Source organism: Carassius auratus, chromosome 34 (assembly GCF_003368295.1).
Source record: "Carassius auratus strain Wakin chromosome 34, ASM336829v1, whole genome shotgun sequence".
Taxonomy (NCBI): domain Eukaryota; kingdom Metazoa; phylum Chordata; class Actinopteri; order Cypriniformes; family Cyprinidae; genus Carassius; species Carassius auratus.
In genome coordinates this window covers 7,873,154-7,891,827 of record NC_039276.1, presented here as the reverse complement: position 1 = coordinate 7,891,827, position 18,674 = coordinate 7,873,154, and the positions used below count along the sequence as shown (strand labels likewise).

General features: G+C 35.3%; 2 protein-coding genes across 2 annotated transcripts in view; one reads left to right on the top strand and one right to left on the bottom strand.

Moving 5' to 3' along the window:
• Positions 1-119: 119 nt before the first annotated feature.
• Positions 120-8,546, bottom strand: LOC113053810 (HSPB1-associated protein 1 homolog). Its single transcript, XM_026219057.1, has 6 exons — positions 8,477-8,546; positions 7,921-8,102; positions 6,765-6,952; positions 1,686-1,769; positions 1,260-1,370; positions 120-380 (listed from the first exon to the last, which is right to left on the bottom strand). The coding sequence occupies exons 2-6, from the start codon at positions 8,099-8,101 to the stop codon at positions 120-122; spliced, it is 825 nt and encodes a 274-aa protein (XP_026074842.1). The 5' UTR covers position 8,102; positions 8,477-8,546.
• Positions 8,547-18,674, top strand: part of slc49a4 (solute carrier family 49 member 4) — a 37,269-nt gene continuing 27,141 nt past the window's right edge. Inside the window, exons 1-3 of the mRNA XM_026217725.1 lie at positions 8,547-9,008; positions 10,579-10,672; positions 16,066-16,328. Of these exons, the coding sequence (XP_026073510.1) occupies positions 8,714-9,008; positions 10,579-10,672; positions 16,066-16,328 (652 nt within the window). The 5' untranslated portion in view covers positions 8,547-8,713. The remainder of the gene's footprint in view (positions 9,009-10,578; positions 10,673-16,065; positions 16,329-18,674) is intronic.

Genomic DNA, 18,674 nt, shown 5'->3' with positions numbered 1-18,674 from the left:
AAACCAGCTCCTCCTCCTGAGGTTCCTGGACGTTCTGCTTCCTGATGTGCACACTGACCCCATCTTTGAAGTTCAGTGACACTTCTTGATTCATCTTCACCTTGGGATGCACTCTGACATCATGACAAGTCGTTGTACCTGTAACAAGGCATGTCCTTTGGACAGGTGCAGTTGGGTTTGTGAGCCAAATTAACAGGAATGAGATGAGGTCCGAAGGGAACCACGAAGGTAAGCGATCCTGGAGTCTTAAACCGTCCGCTGGAGTCATTTTTTCCCATGTCTGCTCTGGGTTGGTCAGTATCATCTCTCATCTTGTCCATACAGGCCTTTACCGCTAGGTTCAAATACTGCATGTTTTCATCATGTGAAGAAACGCCATCCTAAGAAACAATCAAGATGAAACACTACTGTGCAGTAAAGCAATATCAATCAAAAATTTAAATTCTGTCAACTTTGTCATTCCTAACCCATTTTAAACCTAGTTCTCTTACAAATCTATCATATGGCTTCAGAAGACCCCTAGGCAAAAACAATTATGTCACAGTCTGCAGAGATACTTCAAAATGTCTCCTTTTTGTAGTGAAGAAAATAACAGCATGTGAGTTTGAAATTACATGGGGGTAATCATTACATCATTACTTCATTCATTACATCAATATTCTCATATGCTACTAGTGTAAAAAATGTATTCCAGATAGCAAGCAGATTATTTAGGAAACGGGCCACTGACACGAGTCACTGCATAACATATTGTTCTGATACATTCATATTCCTCAGAACAGAAAGTGTAGAGGGAAAAGAATGAACAAAAACCAAATAAAATGGCACCCAGTTCACCAAAAATATACACTAACAATCCAAATGTGGGGTCATTTCCCAGTGGTTGTTATTTTTGTGGAAACTGCTAAAATAAGTTCAGGATTCTGAGGAATAAATAGCATTAATTTGAAATAGATTTCGTTCATCCTTGCTAAGTAAAATTATTAATTTGTTTCACACAAAAAAACTACAGTACGCTCATTTACATTTTAATCTATAATCCTGATGTTGGAAAAAAGAGACAACTGAATAAACTGGCACCCTCTGTAGAACAAAAAGTAACACGGTATCTTATGAAATTAAAGAAACAATTCTTTCAATAACTAGTTTTGGTGTGAAACTTGGTTATGCAGAACATTCTTGGCTTTACAGACAATTCAAATGAATCTTTTCTGCACGGTGTGTGTGTGTGTGTGTGTGTGTATGTTTGGAGAGAATACCTCAGTAGGATTGAGCCAGTGGTCATTGTTGTCTAAGCTAGGGGCACTTTTCAGGGCACACACAATGGTCTTAGTAAGAGCTTCTCCAACTCTGGCCTCATCATCCATGTCCTACGGCACAACGATAAAAAAAAAAAAAAAAAACACATCTGACTGAAGTACACATCAAATAGAGTCATTTCGAAAAATCTAATTCTTATACATTTGTTTAAACTGCCCAGATAGTTAGAGCAATCAGGTTTGTTAAATGGGAGCATTTACAGTAAACAGACATAATATTAGATAGCTGTTTGAATACACAAGATGCATTTTACAGCTGGTGCAAACACAACCTAGTGATTTCAGCATCTCCTTTTGAGAACAGAACAAAAAAACGATAATTCAAAAGATGCAGTGAGAGGAAGCTATGATTCACTATAGTCTTACCATCTCAATCCAGGAGTTCACACTGACAGTCACAGGATCCACTGACTCCACATAGAGCCACCAGTGTCTGGGAACAAACAGAACCTGATGAAAGATAACAGCAATCAGTCAAAGCTCTACTTAATTAATATTAGTATTAAATAAACACAGTATTTTACTACTACTAATAATAAAATATTAATAATCATCATATTATCAGCACAATATTTTGATTGAATTTCAGGTGTTGTTAGTATTATGTTTGTTCATCTTTTGTTTTGACAGCAGCACTCGGATCTGATGATCATGTCCTCGAGAATGAAATCAGAATGATCCAAAGCGCATCTTGCGTGCATGTGTGCATTTATATGTATATATTCAGAGTTTTAATCCCAAGTATATAAAGATGTGTATGTTGAAACACTGTGTACCACCAGGTGGCAGCTGTGCTCTATATAACATCACATCATTTGGGACACAATAAAAAAATAAATATCCTAGCAATATTTATCAGACTAGATAGTGGCATACTGGGGTCAGTAGATAGTGGTTTTAAATCCAAGCACATCTCTATAATAAAAACAAATATGTAGCCAAATGTCTGAGTTAGTGCTCATGGAACACACAGACATGAAAACTCGTGAAAATTATTTCAAAACTACTATTTATCAATCATTTAAATACTTCAGTTTTCATTTTGATTTGTGTTGAAGTTTTAGTAATTGAGTTATGTGCTTGCCATTTTTATTCATTCTTCTTTATATTTTAAATAATTTCGAACGTTTATTAAGCTTTAAATAATTAATTTTTTTAATAATTGTATTTCTTAAACTTATTTTATTTTTTCATGCATTTAAATGTATTAATTTTTACATTTTAGAATTCATTTGACTTTATTTCAGCTTTTTATGCCATTTAAGGAAAATACTTACTTTTATATGCACACACACACACACGCGCAAAAAAAAGCGCGTGTGTGTGTTTCAGCAGTTCTTTGGGGTGGATGAGGCGCTATATAGCACTGCTACAATGATAAAGAACCTTTTAAGGACAGTCTGATTCTTCAGCGGTTCTTTGGGCTGGTTGAGGTCCAATATAGCACCACTTCCATACAAAGAGCCCCAGTATAGAGTAAAAGTTCTCTTACTTTCTCTTAGTTTAGTTGGCAAAGGATTCAAAACTGTATTTACTGAAGATAATGTGGTTCTCAACCTGCCAAAACCACCAAGACCCCCTATAAAGAAATATTCCAGGGCCCCCGCACAAGACTTTTTGACCTCAGAAAAGCATAAAAGTGATTCAGTAGCAATCAAATGAGAGTGGAGTAACATATCTCAAATCTGAGGAGGAGAATGGGGTAAATATGTAAATCACATCCTAAATGATTAAAAATGGCTTTTTCAACTGTGATGAGCAGAGAATCAGAGGGTTAAAAAAAAATTGTAACACTACTGTAACTGTAAGTTACATTGCAAATACAAAAGTTCTTCTGGTGATTTTTTCCCCTGTATTTGAAATGAGAGCAGTGGAGCAGTGTTAACTCTCTCTGAGAATGGAAGTTTATGTCTCTCATTTTCATTAGTATGCTGTGAAGTGCGTGTGTGCTCCCGGAGAGTACACTCGCTGTGTTGGGCCGCCACTAATTGCCTTGCCACCATCTCACCTCTCAAAGAGCTTGATCAGAGAGGATTCACACACGCTGCTGGAATCTGAAGGAGGGGGACGTGCTACAAAACACACACAGCTTTATTCTACTGCTGTCTGATTCAACCACGAGCCACTAACATGCACACATAGAAGACCGATCTCGTTGTGATACAGGATCCAAAAAGACACTCAGGGAATGTTATATTGAATGTTTTGGAAACGTACCATCAATGACAATGGACAAAATCTGGTTTATGTAATATCTGCGATTCAAACAAGCCCTTCTTCGCTTGCAAACAACTTGTGACTACACATTTGAAATGAGTTTTGTTGACAACATACAATGTGATTAAATAAGATCATTCAAATTAAATATTTTAATAATAATCTATTCAGTTTAATTATTAAATATTTTTATAATAAAATAATGATAATTGTAAGTATAATGTGTTCAAATATTCATGTTCATCATATTTATTATGGATGAACTGGGGTAAATAGTAAAATAAATATCCAGAACTACTTTAATACGGTTTAAAAAGCATCCTAGGATGCACCGAATACTTCCCATGTGTGTTATTTTATACTATTCTAAAATTAATGTAAAAAATGTATATTTGAGAGTTGTATAAACAGTGTTGTAACATAATGGTAAATATTTCAATAGTGCTTACTAGTGCACCATTTTTGTCACCACGTTGGATTTATGTTAATTAATCCAATTCATTAATTATGGGTAAGGGTAAAAGGTCATCCCACATTTTATCATTTTTATATACTATAGTTTTTTTTTTTTTTTTTTTACATTTTCAGTTTCAATTTTAATTTTACTTTAAGTTGTAGAATTTTTTTTTTTTCCTGGAGAAAAAAATCACTTTATTGAGATAACATTGAGATTTTCCCCAAATTAATAGATAAATCACAAATATTTCACTTTGTTAGAAACTTGCCAAAGTTTTGAATGGCTCATAAAGAAGGTGAAATGGATTGATATTTTTCCTTGTCTGCTGCGCTATCAGAACATCAGTTTCTAGAGGAATTAGTTCCAACTGAATTATTCAAGAAAAATGTTACATAAAACATTTTTTAGCATGCAGCTTCTGTATTTTCCTAATGTGCCAACCAAGCAACTGACATTGAGATGAACAGGAATGCTTACAGATTACTCAAAGAATTATGAACTTACTCACAGGAGATATTTCACAATACTGTGATTTTCTGTGGCAGGCTATCTTGACACGAGCAGTCTCAATAAGCAATTACAGAGACAAGACAAGCTCCACAGTGAGATAAGATGGAGGAGGAGGTTCTTCATTGTCAGGTTTAGTTTCTTTCAATGAAGCAAATAACATATCTTAATAGCTGTTCACATCACTGCACCTTCCGTTTCTCATTTGCTCTTTTGAATGTAGAGGAAAAATAGCTTTCTTTCAGCAGCTCAGGATTGGATCAGGAATCCTAACATAAGACATAGAGATAGAGTTCTTGTCAATATCTGAAGGAATCACATGGTGTTGCTCTAGTCTAAACCATGGTCACAGAAACAGCCAAATTGGCAGTTTTGCCTGGGGCTTATCTTGTTCAGGAGTCTATTGACAGCCAGTCATCAAAAACTAGTTTCATCTAGTCAAGAGTTCATACTGGTGCACAAAAATACAATAAAATAGCAGCATTATGGGTTCTTGTTTATTAAATGGTGACATTCACCCCTGAAATTGATTTTCAGGGGAATTTATGAGGGCATATTGTTTCTAACATATGTCAAGTACTTTAATTGAATCTACTACCCACTACATGACAGATTTCACTGAAACAAGCGTCTTGAGATATCCCACCTGTCTCTGTGACAGGTCTAGGATCTGTAAATAGAAAAAAAACCTAAATCTAACATTCGAACATTCGAATAAAATAACAAAAGCACAAAAAATGTCGAAAGCCTTAACTGAAAACTGAAAATCTAAAAATAAAAACCAATTCAAAATATGTAATAAAATTAAAATCTTGCTTGTTTAAGTAGAAGTAATTTAAGCAAATTACCAAATAATGAAATTACTGAAACTACATTTAGATTATCAAATATAAAGAGAAATATCAAAGAAAACTTCACATGACAAAAGCAGGTAAATTACTAAAACCTAATCGAAAATTAAACTGAAAACTGAAAATATAAAAATAAAAGCTAATTCAAAATATTAGTAAATACAATAAAATACATAAAATTAAAATTGAATAATCTTACCAAATTGAATAATTTCTAATACCTCTGGCCTGTTTGGCACTTTTGGTGGAGTTTCAGCCAAAAAACTTGGGCAAACCTTATTTAAACCTGGTTCTTACATGCCTTGGATCTGGAAAACAAGATTGCAACCATAAGAGTCAAAATGACATGGAGTGTTAGCACCTTGTGTCCCAATCCAAAGTGTGCTGTCTCGTCCATCTCAGCCAGGAAAGCCAAAGTCGGACCACACCACATCCTGCAGTTATAATGCTTGTGTTTACAAAGAACAAAAATAGATTTGATCACCTACTGATGTCAATTCTTTTCAATATAAAAAACACGAACCATTCAGAGATGCTGCCCTTGACGGTAGATAATGAAACCATTACCACGTCCAGGGGACTGTAAATGAGATGGTATGTAATCAAGCCCCCAGCAACATTCAAACAACCCTATTCATCATTTAAGAGAGGCCCTTGTCTGCTCTCGATGCCCTGGCTGACAGAGAGAATATTGGCACCTCATAAGCATTTATTATAATTTACAAAAACTGAAAGCTAGAAATGAACATTAGGTTACTGTTCCCTTAGCTGGGAAAAACTAAGCAAAATAAATTGGCACAAAATATCATTAAACGTCCACAGAATGACAATGATGTGCCATAGGATATGTTTTATTAAATAATAAAACAGCAAGGACTGATTAATTGCTCTTCATATCTGTTATTCCTAGTGCTGTGATAAATTTTCATGAGAGGTTGTAACAACTGTAGGCTAATAAACAGTTACAGAGAGCTCCTAAAATAAAAGTAAGCATCCTCGGGAGACGAGGCAATACATACTAATGAATATTTGACTCTGTTTATTGATCAAAGCTGATGTCATTGAAATGCCCCATGTACTGTAGAGCACCACTTCATGAAAAATTGGTCGCTCTCAAGCATAACTGGCATGTGGAAAAAGGCAAATGGGTTAATATGGTGCTTGATGAGGTCTGAGAGTATGATTGATTGCAGGAGAAAATGAAAAGAGTAGTGTCTTGTCCATTTATTTTATTTAAATGTGGCTCATTTTATCAGTCATAAACCCTCTAAAATTAGCAATGGCAAAATGTAGAGTTTAATATATTATAGGAATATATATAATAAAATACAACATATTTCATAGTAATAATACTAAAAAAGTATTTTAAAAAATATATCTTTAAAGTAATGGAAGGGAATTGGCATGGTTTACCTGAAACATGGCAGGTTTATCCTGAAAAAGCTGTACAATGTACTTGTAATCAGCATAAGCCCAGAATTCTTTGCAGTGATAGTCAGAAAACGGCCCACCAAGTGATTCGTCTTCATTGGCAGTCCAGGACAGAAACTCTTTAATGGTTGCTTCGATGTAGGAACACTCTGTTTCCTCAAAAAGAGGAGCTGTGAAATAAAATTGAAAAGTAATTAATGAATAGACTATTCCAAAAGTGTTTATTCAAAATGCACTAACTGGAAAAAAAATCCTTTGATAATTTAAAATGATTTTAGGCAAATTAACTGTATTTTGTAAGAGGCTATTTACATATGGAAATTGAATATTTTTCATATATACTGAAGCACTATATCAGTTTGTGTAATCTGAAATCACTGTCACTGCTTGACATTTCATGTTCACTTCCCATATTTACATTTCACTTCAGTAAAAATTCTAACAGTTGTGATGGACTACCAGTTGTTTTTAAAGGGGGGGTGAAATGCTATTTAGTGCATACTGAGTTTTTTACACTGTTAAAGAGTTGGATTCCCATGCTAAACATGGACAAAGTTTCAAAAATTAAGTTGTACGTTCCAAAAATACCTCTTCCGGTTTGTCACAAGTTTCGGAAAGTTTTTTTCGAGTATGGCTCTGTGTGACGTTAGATGGAGCGGAATTTCCTTATATGGGTCCTAAGGGCACACATAGTGCACCTGCAAATTTTCCAACGCTTACTCTATTCCTATCAATAACACGATAACACATAACATTTTTTTTTTATTTCTCCAAAATGAAAGACGAGCATTTTGTATTTATTATTGTGCAAAAACTGTTGTTAAGAAACAAGAGGACATTTTGATCATATTAAGTGCGATTTCTCAAGACAGTTAACAACTCCACCTAATTGAGATCATTAAAACAAAGGTGTGCAATACTCTTGAGAAATTATGATGCTACATGGGTGTTGTCTCTTCACAAGTAACCATATTAAGCTACTGTTGTCCAAACCTGCTCTAACATGCCTACCTATCATTTCAATTTGAAAACTATGTCCTGATAATGTCTAAAAAATGATGTCCTGGGCAAATGGAGCTCCTCTACTCTGATTATCTTGTTAATATCAATGAGAGGCTGATTAATGTTTGTGGCTTACCCATGTCCTCAGTCCTTTTCCCAATACGGAACCGAAGTCTCTCTGTAAGGCAAGCGGACAGGTGCTCCACAGTCCAGTGCAATGCTGGCCAGTCTGTGGTCATGTTCAGAAACACAGCAGGTGTCTGTAGAAACTGGACAATCCTCCTCACCTCTTCTGGGTGGAAGGGTTTTGAAGCCATTCTACATTAAAAAAAAAAAAAAAAAAAAAATATATATATATATATATATATATATTCATTCATTTTAATTTGAGAATGATTAAGATGGATTTAGAGTGGATAAAAGTATATTTTGCAGAATAAATTGCAAATTTACTGCAGATATTAAAATTTTGGACTCTACACAAATCCGTGTATAATTCGTTCTTTTCATATTCAATTAAGAAAACAAATTCGGAAAATCAAAAAATTACTCGTTATTTCCTTATTCGTTTATAAATACAATATTTAAAAAACAAATAATGAGTGATTTTTTGTATTTTCGATTACATGCTCAAATTGAAAATGGGAAATATGAAAAACGCCTCCACCATGAAATCTGATTTTGATATTTACCTAAAATCCCTTTTCCAGCTAGTAAACAAAACTCACGTGAGACTTAACGTTACGTCAATTCCGTCTGTAGGCGGCGCATGCGCATTAAAGTTTGGAGCGTAGCCGCGTGTCATCGGTTGTTTTTGTATTGATAGGCTGCTGACAATTGAGCGAGTGCCCTAGTTTTTAAATGCAGTCTGTTATAGACGTTGTCGTATAGCACAAAGTCTTTTTATAACGTGATACCAAGTCTGTTCAATGGGTGCCGTGGAAAGCACCGAAGGGGAAAGGGAACCTTTGCTGGTTCCTTCCCAGCCGGCGATAAACACACAGCCTGTGTTCAGCAGGGTATACGGGAGAAGATGGGTTGTTCTCACCATGTTTTCATTGTTGGGGTTTATGCAAGGACTTGTGTGGAACACCTGGGGCCCGATCCAGATCTCAGCCAAACATGTGTTCGAGTTCACCTCGACAGATATCGCGGTGCTGGTGATGTGGGGTCCAGTCGGTTACCTGCCCTGGCTGTTGTTCATGTGGTTAATGGATAAGAAAGGTGAGTTGTTTTGGTTTTTGTTTTGTCATGGCAACAATATATGTAAATACAAACAATAGTGCCAATATTAGATTTGTTGAATGTGTGATATCACTAATTACACATAATAACCAGAGCCAGTTTGATCATTTCAGTGTGTAATGTATGCACAAATTAATTTTATTGAGACAATTTAGCTGTATATTATTTAGTTGTTCTTATCTCATTTAAACATGTTGACCACTAACGTTACAACAAAGAGCTTTCAAACACTGATCTATATATATAGATCAGTGCTTTCAAACCATTTTTAAGAAAGCATCCAAACTAAAATTCGTTTTTACCTTTGAATATTAATCACAATTCTATACTTCCGCCCTGTTTATATACTGTTGTGTTTTTATGACAACATATATTTCTGACAAAAGTGTTCATGTACCAAGTACCTTTTGAATATCCGAATATCTGCTTAAGATTTCCTTTTTCTGGCCAGATGTGTAATTTTCTCAAAGTACATACTTTTGGAAAAAGTAGAACACTTGGGAATAATTCTGTTTTACACAATGCTTTATGTTGGTTAGATGAAAAGCAAACTGCACAGAAGGACTCTTTACATCAGGTGAAATAAAAAAGAATCATAGAAATGTAGTTCATCACATGTTAGGCCACAAAACCAGTTCCCTAACATCATATGACGCGTGTCTTTATGTAAGCCTGGCATCAGTAGATGCCAATCTTGTTCTGGGACATGAGTGTGAGAGAGAGTTGTGATTAAGTGGACTGTCCCTAGATAAGAGTATCTTGTGAGGAATCTGTTTTGAGCCTCGGAAATGAAATTTTCACTCACATGGTTTGTATTTGGGAAAGAGCATTTGGTCAAACAGGACAGAATGCTTGATGTTTTTAACATTTTCCCAATGCTTTTCACTCAAAACAAGGCATTTTTGGCCATCTCAAAGACTTAATAAATATCTAACAAATGTTTTTAGTTTCCAAATCTTCACAGCTTGTTCTATAGCTTATACAGCTAGTCGATGCTGAAGTTTTGTTTAACACATTAACACACTTTATTTGATTTCTTTGATAAGAAAGGGCATGCTCTTGTAGAAAAAGTTTAAGCAAAAAGTTGCAACCATGTTTTTTGCTCTTTTATCTTGAATGGGAGCATTTCACCTTCCCTTTTGTGCTCAACACGAAAGCGATTGCCACAGGCTGTAAAAACCATGTCTGCCAAAAACCAGACGGCAGAGTGTCTATATTAAACTCAAATGTTATTAAAATTCCAGTTTCTCCTCTTATGCACGAATCCAGGAAAATGCTCATGGAGTAAAAAATTTCATTATGGCATCTGGAGACAAACATTAGTTTTGTCACAACTAAATCATGTTTAATTCTTTTTGATGGTTAAAAATGAACCATTCCCATCTGATTTCCTAATCCTGATATCTTCATGATAGACATGCATAGTTTGCTGCTATCTTGGGGATAGATTCACATCAGCAGCTAATCTCATCATCACTTAATCAAAGCTTACAAGATATTACACCTCTCTGATATGTCTTCTTTCCTTCCTCTCTGTCTTGTGTCAAAGGTTTGCGGGCGTCTCTGCTGCTGTCAGCATTCTTCATGTTGCTGGGCGCAGTGTTACGAAGTGTTCCCCTCAAAGACCTGCACTACAGACGCTGGTAAGGCTCTGTTGCACAATATGATGCATTTATTCAACAGAAACTCCACTTACCCAAGTTGGTTCCTTATCATTTGCATAATTATACAATTCCTCAATTTCCCAATCGGATAAGTCATGAGAAGATCAGAGATTGCTTTCCATGGGCTCACATTACAAGTGCAGTTATTACGTGATAAACATGATGCCGCACTGTGTATGAAATGTTTCTTTGGAGTGAAAGTGTAGAGGCATATTAAAAAAAATTCATTTTTGGGTGTTTTTATTTTTATTTTTTTGACCTCTTAATTTTTAATCAAACTCTGAGAACTAGTGAAGTATTCAGGAATTCCCCAGTCATTTCATCTTCCATCCAGTCAATAAATATATATATATATATATATATATATAATAACTTCTGTTGCTTTGTGACTTTAATGGTACTTTATAGACAGTGTTGCCATCAGTCTCTTCCTGATACATTTTCTTAAGATTGGTGGAAATTTTATTGGTCATTCGAATATTTTTATACTGTTTGAGGTCTAAATATGTCCAAAGAAATGTTGTTGACAATCTGCGTTTGAAGACTTGAATGGCAAATACCGTATTTTAAGGCTTTTGTGATCTAGCTCTATTTGTGTGATTGGATGTAGCCTAATTGTCAGCCACTATATAGTGTTCGACAGTATATTAATAATACAATTTAATGAAAAATGAAATCGAAATATTTATGCTGATTTAAAATTCACTGCACCATATGATAAGAGAAAGTGAGTTATTCACTGGCAAAGCTACCGTACATGATGCTGTTGCGGGGCTGTACCGCTTTAAAGATGGGACCTTTTCAATTACATACCGTGGTGCTGGAACACTTTAACGGGACGACTGTGCTCTGTTTGCTTTAGATTAGGACTCTTTTACCTGTAAAATCGAATGTCCCTGTCCTTCTGTGCTTTGTGTCCTCTTTCCATTTTCTCTCGCTCCTTCTTATCTCTTTAAGCTTTTTCATTCACACATGGCTAAGAACAGCAGATAAAGAAATAACTATAACAAATTTCTCAATGCAGTTGGGAGAAAGGGAAACAAACCTTTTCTATTATAATTTTTTGGACAAAGAGCTAACTACACCACCGCTGGACAGCAAGGTTGTCTAAATAAAGTTAGCCATTAATTAGAATGGCAATTTTTTTTTAATGTTTTTATGTTAGTGAAGTCATTTGACAATATAAAACTAACATAAGTGTAAATCATATTTTGTTGGTTCATTCAGAGAACGTGGGTCTGATTGTGAATTTCTGTAAGCGCCATATAATTCATGCAGATTGGCATCTATATAGTAATTTCCATCTGTGTGTATATATATATATATAAAAACAGTACATCACCACAATTAACACATTTTTATAGCTTTTTTTCACTTAACATTTAAGAGCTAAAACATTGCAGGTTTCAAACAGTGCATTAGATTGCCTTTTTCGCCTCTGTTTTAGTTTTTTAGTTTTTTTTTGTCTGTTAGTTGCTGGAATGAAACAAGACTACATAGTTTAGTTTCACAGCTCCCACAAACCTACAACACACAGTGACACATTGACCTCCGTTATATAATCTAAAATTGTGCATTTGCTTGATAGATAACAGGAAAAGCTTTTTAAGGCTGTTGAGAGACAGCAGAAGTTATGTTGCTAGTTTTATACATTTCTATAGTACACCACAAACACATTTAAACACAAAGATAAATTGCAAGCAGTTATTGTCTGCAGTCACTGTTAATGGAATGGCTGTTTTCAACACGAGGGGGGGGGGCACCTAATGTGTCGAGTCTATTGATTCATACAAAGTGACGCAACTCTATGTTGTGGGTTTTATATTTTAGAAGCCCAGTACAGTTTATGATGTGTTGTATAAGTACATTTACACCACCAGCAGACTTTATACAATTATCTGTCTTCTTTCTATGTAAAGATCTCACATGTAAGCTTTATAGAAATGAGCAGGTGATAGAAAGTTCATTGGTTAGTGGTGGATCGCTTAGGACTTATTCACAAACCCCATGACTCACATATGGTTTAACACTGCCTAAGTCACGAGATACATGTGTTGCAACTATAACAGCTTAGGTCACAGAGGAAGTAGGAGGCCTAACACGTCATGCATCATGACCTGGTGACTTCAGCTGTGAATTGAGCTACCACTAGGTGTCAGCACTTGCATTAATAAAGTGTAAAAAGTTGTTAATTGAAATGGAAATGACCATCTTGCATATCATATGTGATCCAGCATGTGACTGATGGCAGTCATTGATATGCCACACTAGAAAGAGTTTTTCTGATCTGAACATGCCATTTTTTTTTTTTTGAGTTGTAATAAGGCTAAATTGGACACCATCAGAAATCAGTTCACTTGGTTTAGATGGCTTATCATGGAAGCGTTTTTGATAGAAGAAATGTTTTTTACATTGTTGCATTGTTTTTAAAACTGAAAAATGATGTAGTTGCTTTAATATTTATATATAATTATTGATATAATTTATGTATTATATATATTTTGTAATAAGTAATGTTTATATAAAGTATGTATATATATATATATATATATATATTATAACAGAATATTTTTATATTGTATTTCTCTATTCTTTATTTAATTTTGTGTAACAAAGTAATTTTGAAGACAGCTTCAGAAGACTTGTATATAATGTAATGCATGTCACATGGACTAGATTTATTTTATCTATTTTTTGGGGGGGGGGGTGTCAGACTTTGATGTAATCCCTATATGAATGTTGGTTGAAGGTCAAAAAAAAAAAACTGTACAAATTCAAATTGTGTTCTGTGGGGAACAAAATAACAGTATATGTGTTCAGAGCAAAGTAAAGAATAGTTAATGATGACAATTAAAATTTTTGGGTGAACTGTTTCAGTAATCACCCCTATTCAGGTTCTTTCGTTCAGATTTCCAGTTACTTTTATTAACCTAAATCATTATTTAGACGCTTTGATTTGTCAGAATGACTGATATTCAATCGTGGCAGAAAGCAGCAGTAATACAATTTTTTTTTTTTTTTTTTAAACATTGCCTTTTGATTACAAATATCAATTGTTAGTCTCAAATCAACAGCGTTTGTGGTCAGCAGATTGTTCTGTTGTGAGTTTGTAAAAATTGTTTTCTTGGTGGTGAGGAGTCACAGTGTTCCCTGCCAGCCAAACTGAACAGAAGTTCAGGCATTCTTTTGATTGAATACTGTTTCTTTTCTCCTCTGTAGCTTAACATTAGGGCACAAATATATCATGTCTTCAATGGCTGTGATTTTAAAACTGGCAATGTGTTTTATATTCACCCAGGTCCCTCTTTTATTCGAGTTTACATTTTTCTCCATGCATGAGACTCATTTCTCCCTTTTCATCTCTTACTTTGATTCAGACTCGAGGCTTAACTGAAATCAGCCCTATTCACGGATTTCTATGATTTGTCTTACTTTTATTAGCCTAAATCTTTATTTAGACGCTAGATGGTGTCAGAATGACTGCGATTCAATCATGGCAAAAAGTAGCAGCAATAAAATAATTTTTTTGCAATGCTGTTTGGTTACAAATGCCAATGGTTTTTCTCAAATCAACAGTGATTATGGTTGCAGCAGATTGTACTGTTATGGCTTAGTCTTTAAAAAAAATAAAATTATTGTGGTCTTGGCAGTGAGGTGTGAGATAGAGCCACAATGTTCCTTGCAAGCCAAACTGAACAGAAGACTGAATACTATTACTTCAATATGTGATGAAAAGGAATGCTAACAATTTTGTTTCCTAGTAAATTTATCTTTTGTAAATTTATCTATCATGTTTTTTTGCAGCCAATAATTCATAGCAGAAAAAAAATGTTTGGTGCAAACCATGTTTTGCGTCATATAATTTTTGTTAGTCATTTTGTTTTGTTGGCATAATTTGAGTAGCTTCTATCAAGCGACAGATCTGTTTCCACAAAAATAATGTAGTGTTTGATTGATACATAGCCATTGGTGATAAAAAAAAAAAAAAGTGTGAAACTATTTTTCCTCTACAGGGTAATAAGCTTGGTTATATTGCTATTTTAACTCTGCACGATTATATGATTAGTTGCATTTTAGCATTGTTTTCAGAATAAGCCCACCAGTTAACAATCAGACTTTCCAACCAGTTATAAAGTCCCACATTTACAAGTTTTTACACATATTGTGAAAAAGTTCTAGTTCTGGATGGTGATTGGACAGTGTTTCAGCCAGTCTAAAACAGTCATTTGTTTGCTTTATTATTGTGGAACACCCGTAGTGGCCAAATATTAACCGTTGTTTACACTTCAAGGACTGGATCATAGTGGAAGGGCAGCACTTAAAGGTTGGGTAAGCGATATCTTGTAGCCAATGTTGACATTTGAAATCAGCAAAACAAACACGCCCCACCCCTAAAATGGTCTCGTCCCTATTTTGACAGCTCCATCCCACACATATGTACACAACCCAGGCAACAATTAGTTCTGTGAAACAAAGCAAAACCAATGTTACACCGTGTCTACACGGGACACGAGTGGCGCAGTGCGATTTTAGAATACTATATAACTCATTATAATCAGTGATGCTGTCTACAACAGAGCATTGCATGATTCATTTTTTTTTAAGACTAAGGTTTAAGAACCTATAAAGGGCTGTTTGAATGTTGTGTATGATGTGCCAAACCAAATGCACTTGTGAACTGGTTTTACGAAACAAAACAAAAGTGTAACAAAACCACGCTACCCATTTCAGCTGTGATTTGGTGTGCATATGTGCTGTAGAAAACAGAAAAATGTTTCAGTCACTCTCATTCTTCACCAGCATTGAAGATCTATTTTGAGAACAAGCACTGCAGCGTATATTCAGGCAGTTAGGCTATCACAAGCCTTCCCGCTGGGACTCAGTCATCCTGTCTCACAGATAAAGCTCTTTTGTTTCCCTTGCTGTCAGACCTTACCTCTGATAGATATAGGAGAGCATCGATTGGTGTTTAGAAACCAACAAAACCAAAAACCAACAAAAACGTTTATTACATTTAGACCAGTTTTTTAATATAAATATTTAATTATTACATGTTTACACATTTGTCTGTATTGTGTTTATAGGAATAAAAAATGCCATAGATACTTAAGCGGCCTTTTTTGACTTGTCAGTAAGCAACCACCCAAAACATCATAGCAACATTAATGAAAACATTCACATCGCTTTATCAGCCATTTAGCAATGCCCTAGAAAGCCAGCATTTTGCAATATTGTGTTGGTGGCTTTTTCAGTAAAAAAAGCTTACTCATATGTTCTTTACATTTAAATGTTATATTTGAGATGTGTATAATATATAGTGATCATGGTGTCTTTCATTAACCCCCCACCCCTTTTTTTTCCCAAATCAACAGGATGATTCATGGAGGTCAACTTCTGAATGGTTTAGCTGGTCCTACCATTATGAGTGCTGGTCCTTTGCTCTCTACTACTTGGTTTGCTCCTGATCAGAGAGCTACAGCAACGGCTATTGCATCGCTTATCGGCTACCTTGGCTCAGCCTGCGCCTTTCTGATTGGTCCATTGGCTGTCCCTGCTCCCAATGGCACTGCGGGAAGCACCATTTACTGGAACCAAAACCACATTGGAGACAGGATACAGTTTGTTCTTTATGCAGGTACGGTATTGTCTGTTGACGATACAGCAACAGCATTTATTCTGAATCAATATTAAATTATTTTAAGCATTTGCCATACAGAAAAGCAATCACAAGAAAGCCATCCATGGTGGCTGTCCAAATACCAGAATCAAATGTCTTATAAATGACGCTATAAAGATTGCCTCACATTGTTCTGCTTAACTGATTCAGAAAATTAAAACATTTTGAGATAGAGAAAGAAATCTTGCCAGTAATAGATTGATACTCTGCCTCTGTTTAAGTTGAAAGATGTTGCCATTACTTTTGCACACAGAAAAGACATTAAATTGCTAGTAGTTTAGAGGTCAATGGGACACTTACTGCAACATTGGGCATCAAGATGTAGCCACATGCATTGGATTTTGACATGCTTCTCTCAGATTGAAATCTTAAAGAGATGCCGTTGATCTGTCCAGTCTAATAAAACCATTAGAGGAGGACCAAGCCTTTAGGGATGGGCGGTATAACAGTATACACCGTGTGACAGCAGAATCTTTGAAGGCCTAGTAGATGTGCCATTTACAGCTGTTAAACAGCACTGAAAGAGTTCCCAATGATGACACCGTTCATGTTTTGTGCTCATAAAGTTTTACTTAAGGAGAGGAAAAAAAAATTAATTAGAGAGAAGTTCCTTTCATATTAAAGGGTTAGTTCGCCCAAAAATGAAAATTATGTCATTAATAACTCACCCTTATGCTGTTCCAAACATGTAAGACCTCCTTTTATCTTCGGAACACAGTTTAAGATATTTTAGATTTAGTCCGAGAGCTCTCAGTCCCTCCATTGAAGCTGTGTGTACGGTATACTGTCCATGTCCAGAAAGGTAAGAAAAACATCATCAAAGTAGTCCATGTGACATCAGAGGGTCCGTTGGAATTTTTTGAAGCATCGAAATTACATTTTGGTCCAAAAATAGCAAAAACGACGACTTTATTCAGCATTGTCTTCTCTTCCGTGTCTGTGTGAGAAAGAGTTCAAATCAAAGCAGTCTGGATATTCGGTTCGCGAACGAATCATTCAGTTCACCAAATCGAACTGAATCGTTTTAAATGGTTCGCATCTCTAATACGCATTAATCCACAAATGACTTAAGCTGTTAACTTTTTTAATGTGGCTGACACTCCCTCTAAGTAAAAAAAAAAAACAATATCCCGGAGTAATTCATGTACTCAAACAGTACATTGACTGAACTGCTGTGAAGAGAGAACTGAAGATGAACACCGAGCCGAGCCAGATAACGAACAAAACATTGACTCGTTCACGAGTCGAGAACCGTTTCTGTCAGACGCGTCCGATTCGTGAACCGAGGAGCTGATGATACTGCGTATGTGTGATTCAGCGTGACCGACACACAGAGCATCTGAACTGAACTGATTTTTTTGGTGATTGATTCTGAACTGATTCTGTGCTAGTGTTATGGGTGCGGGTAAACCGAAGGCTTAAATCAAGGGCAATCATCGCAAATGACGCCATTACGTCGAGCGCAAAAGAACCGGTGAACCGTTTTCTTCAACCGGTTTATTGAATCGAACTGTCTGAAAGAACTACTGGTGATCCGAACAGCGATGCAACCGGTTCTTCACTCGTGAACGAGTCAGTCTATTGTTCGTTATCTGGCTCGGCTCGGTGTTCATCTTCACAGCAGTTCAGTCAGTGTACTGTTTGAGTGCATGCATTACTCCGGGATATTGGTTTGTTTGAACTCAGAGGGAGTGTCAGCCACATTAAAAAAAGTTAACATCTTAAGTCATTTGTGGATTAATGCGTATTAGAGATGCAAACCATTTAAAACGATTCAGTTCGATTTGGTGAACTGAATGATTCGTTCGTGAACCAGATATCCAGACTGCTTTAATTTGAACTCTTTCTCACAACAGACACGGAAGAGAAGACAATGCTGAATAAAGTCGTCGTTTTTGCCATTTTTGGACCAAAATGTATTTTCGATGCTTCAAAAAATTCCAACGGACCCTCTGATGTCACATGGACTACTTTGATGTTTTTCTTACCTTTCTGTTTTTATTTTTTTTTTTATTTTTTTGAAAGAAATATCTTACCGTATGCTCACTAAGGCTGCATTTATCTGATCAAAACAAATATTTAATCATTTATTAAAATAACACTTAAGCCATTACTCAAGTCAGTTTTTGTGCTCAAGAAATATTTCTTTTTTTTAAATCAATATTGTTTATTAAAATACAATAAAAAGAGCAGCATTTATTTGTAACAGAAATCCTTATAACATTATAAATTGCTTTACTGTCAATTTTGATCAAATTAACGTGTCCTTTGCTAAATAAAAGTCCTAATATTTCATTCAACCTT

Excerpts from the sequence above, each read along its gene's own strand:
- LOC113053810 (XM_026219057.1), bottom strand. The coding sequence starts at position 8,101 with ATGGCTTCAAAACCCTTCCACCCAGAAGAGGTGAGGAGGATTGTCCAG. Across the intron at positions 1,770-6,764 it reads ATAAACCTGCCATGTTTCAG|GTTCTGTTTGTTCCCAGACA; the intron begins GTAAACCATGCC and ends ATCTTTCATCAG. Across the intron at positions 381-1,259 it reads ACTGGCTCAATCCTACTGAG|GATGGCGTTTCTTCACATGA; the intron begins GTATTCTCTCCA and ends ATTGTTTCTTAG.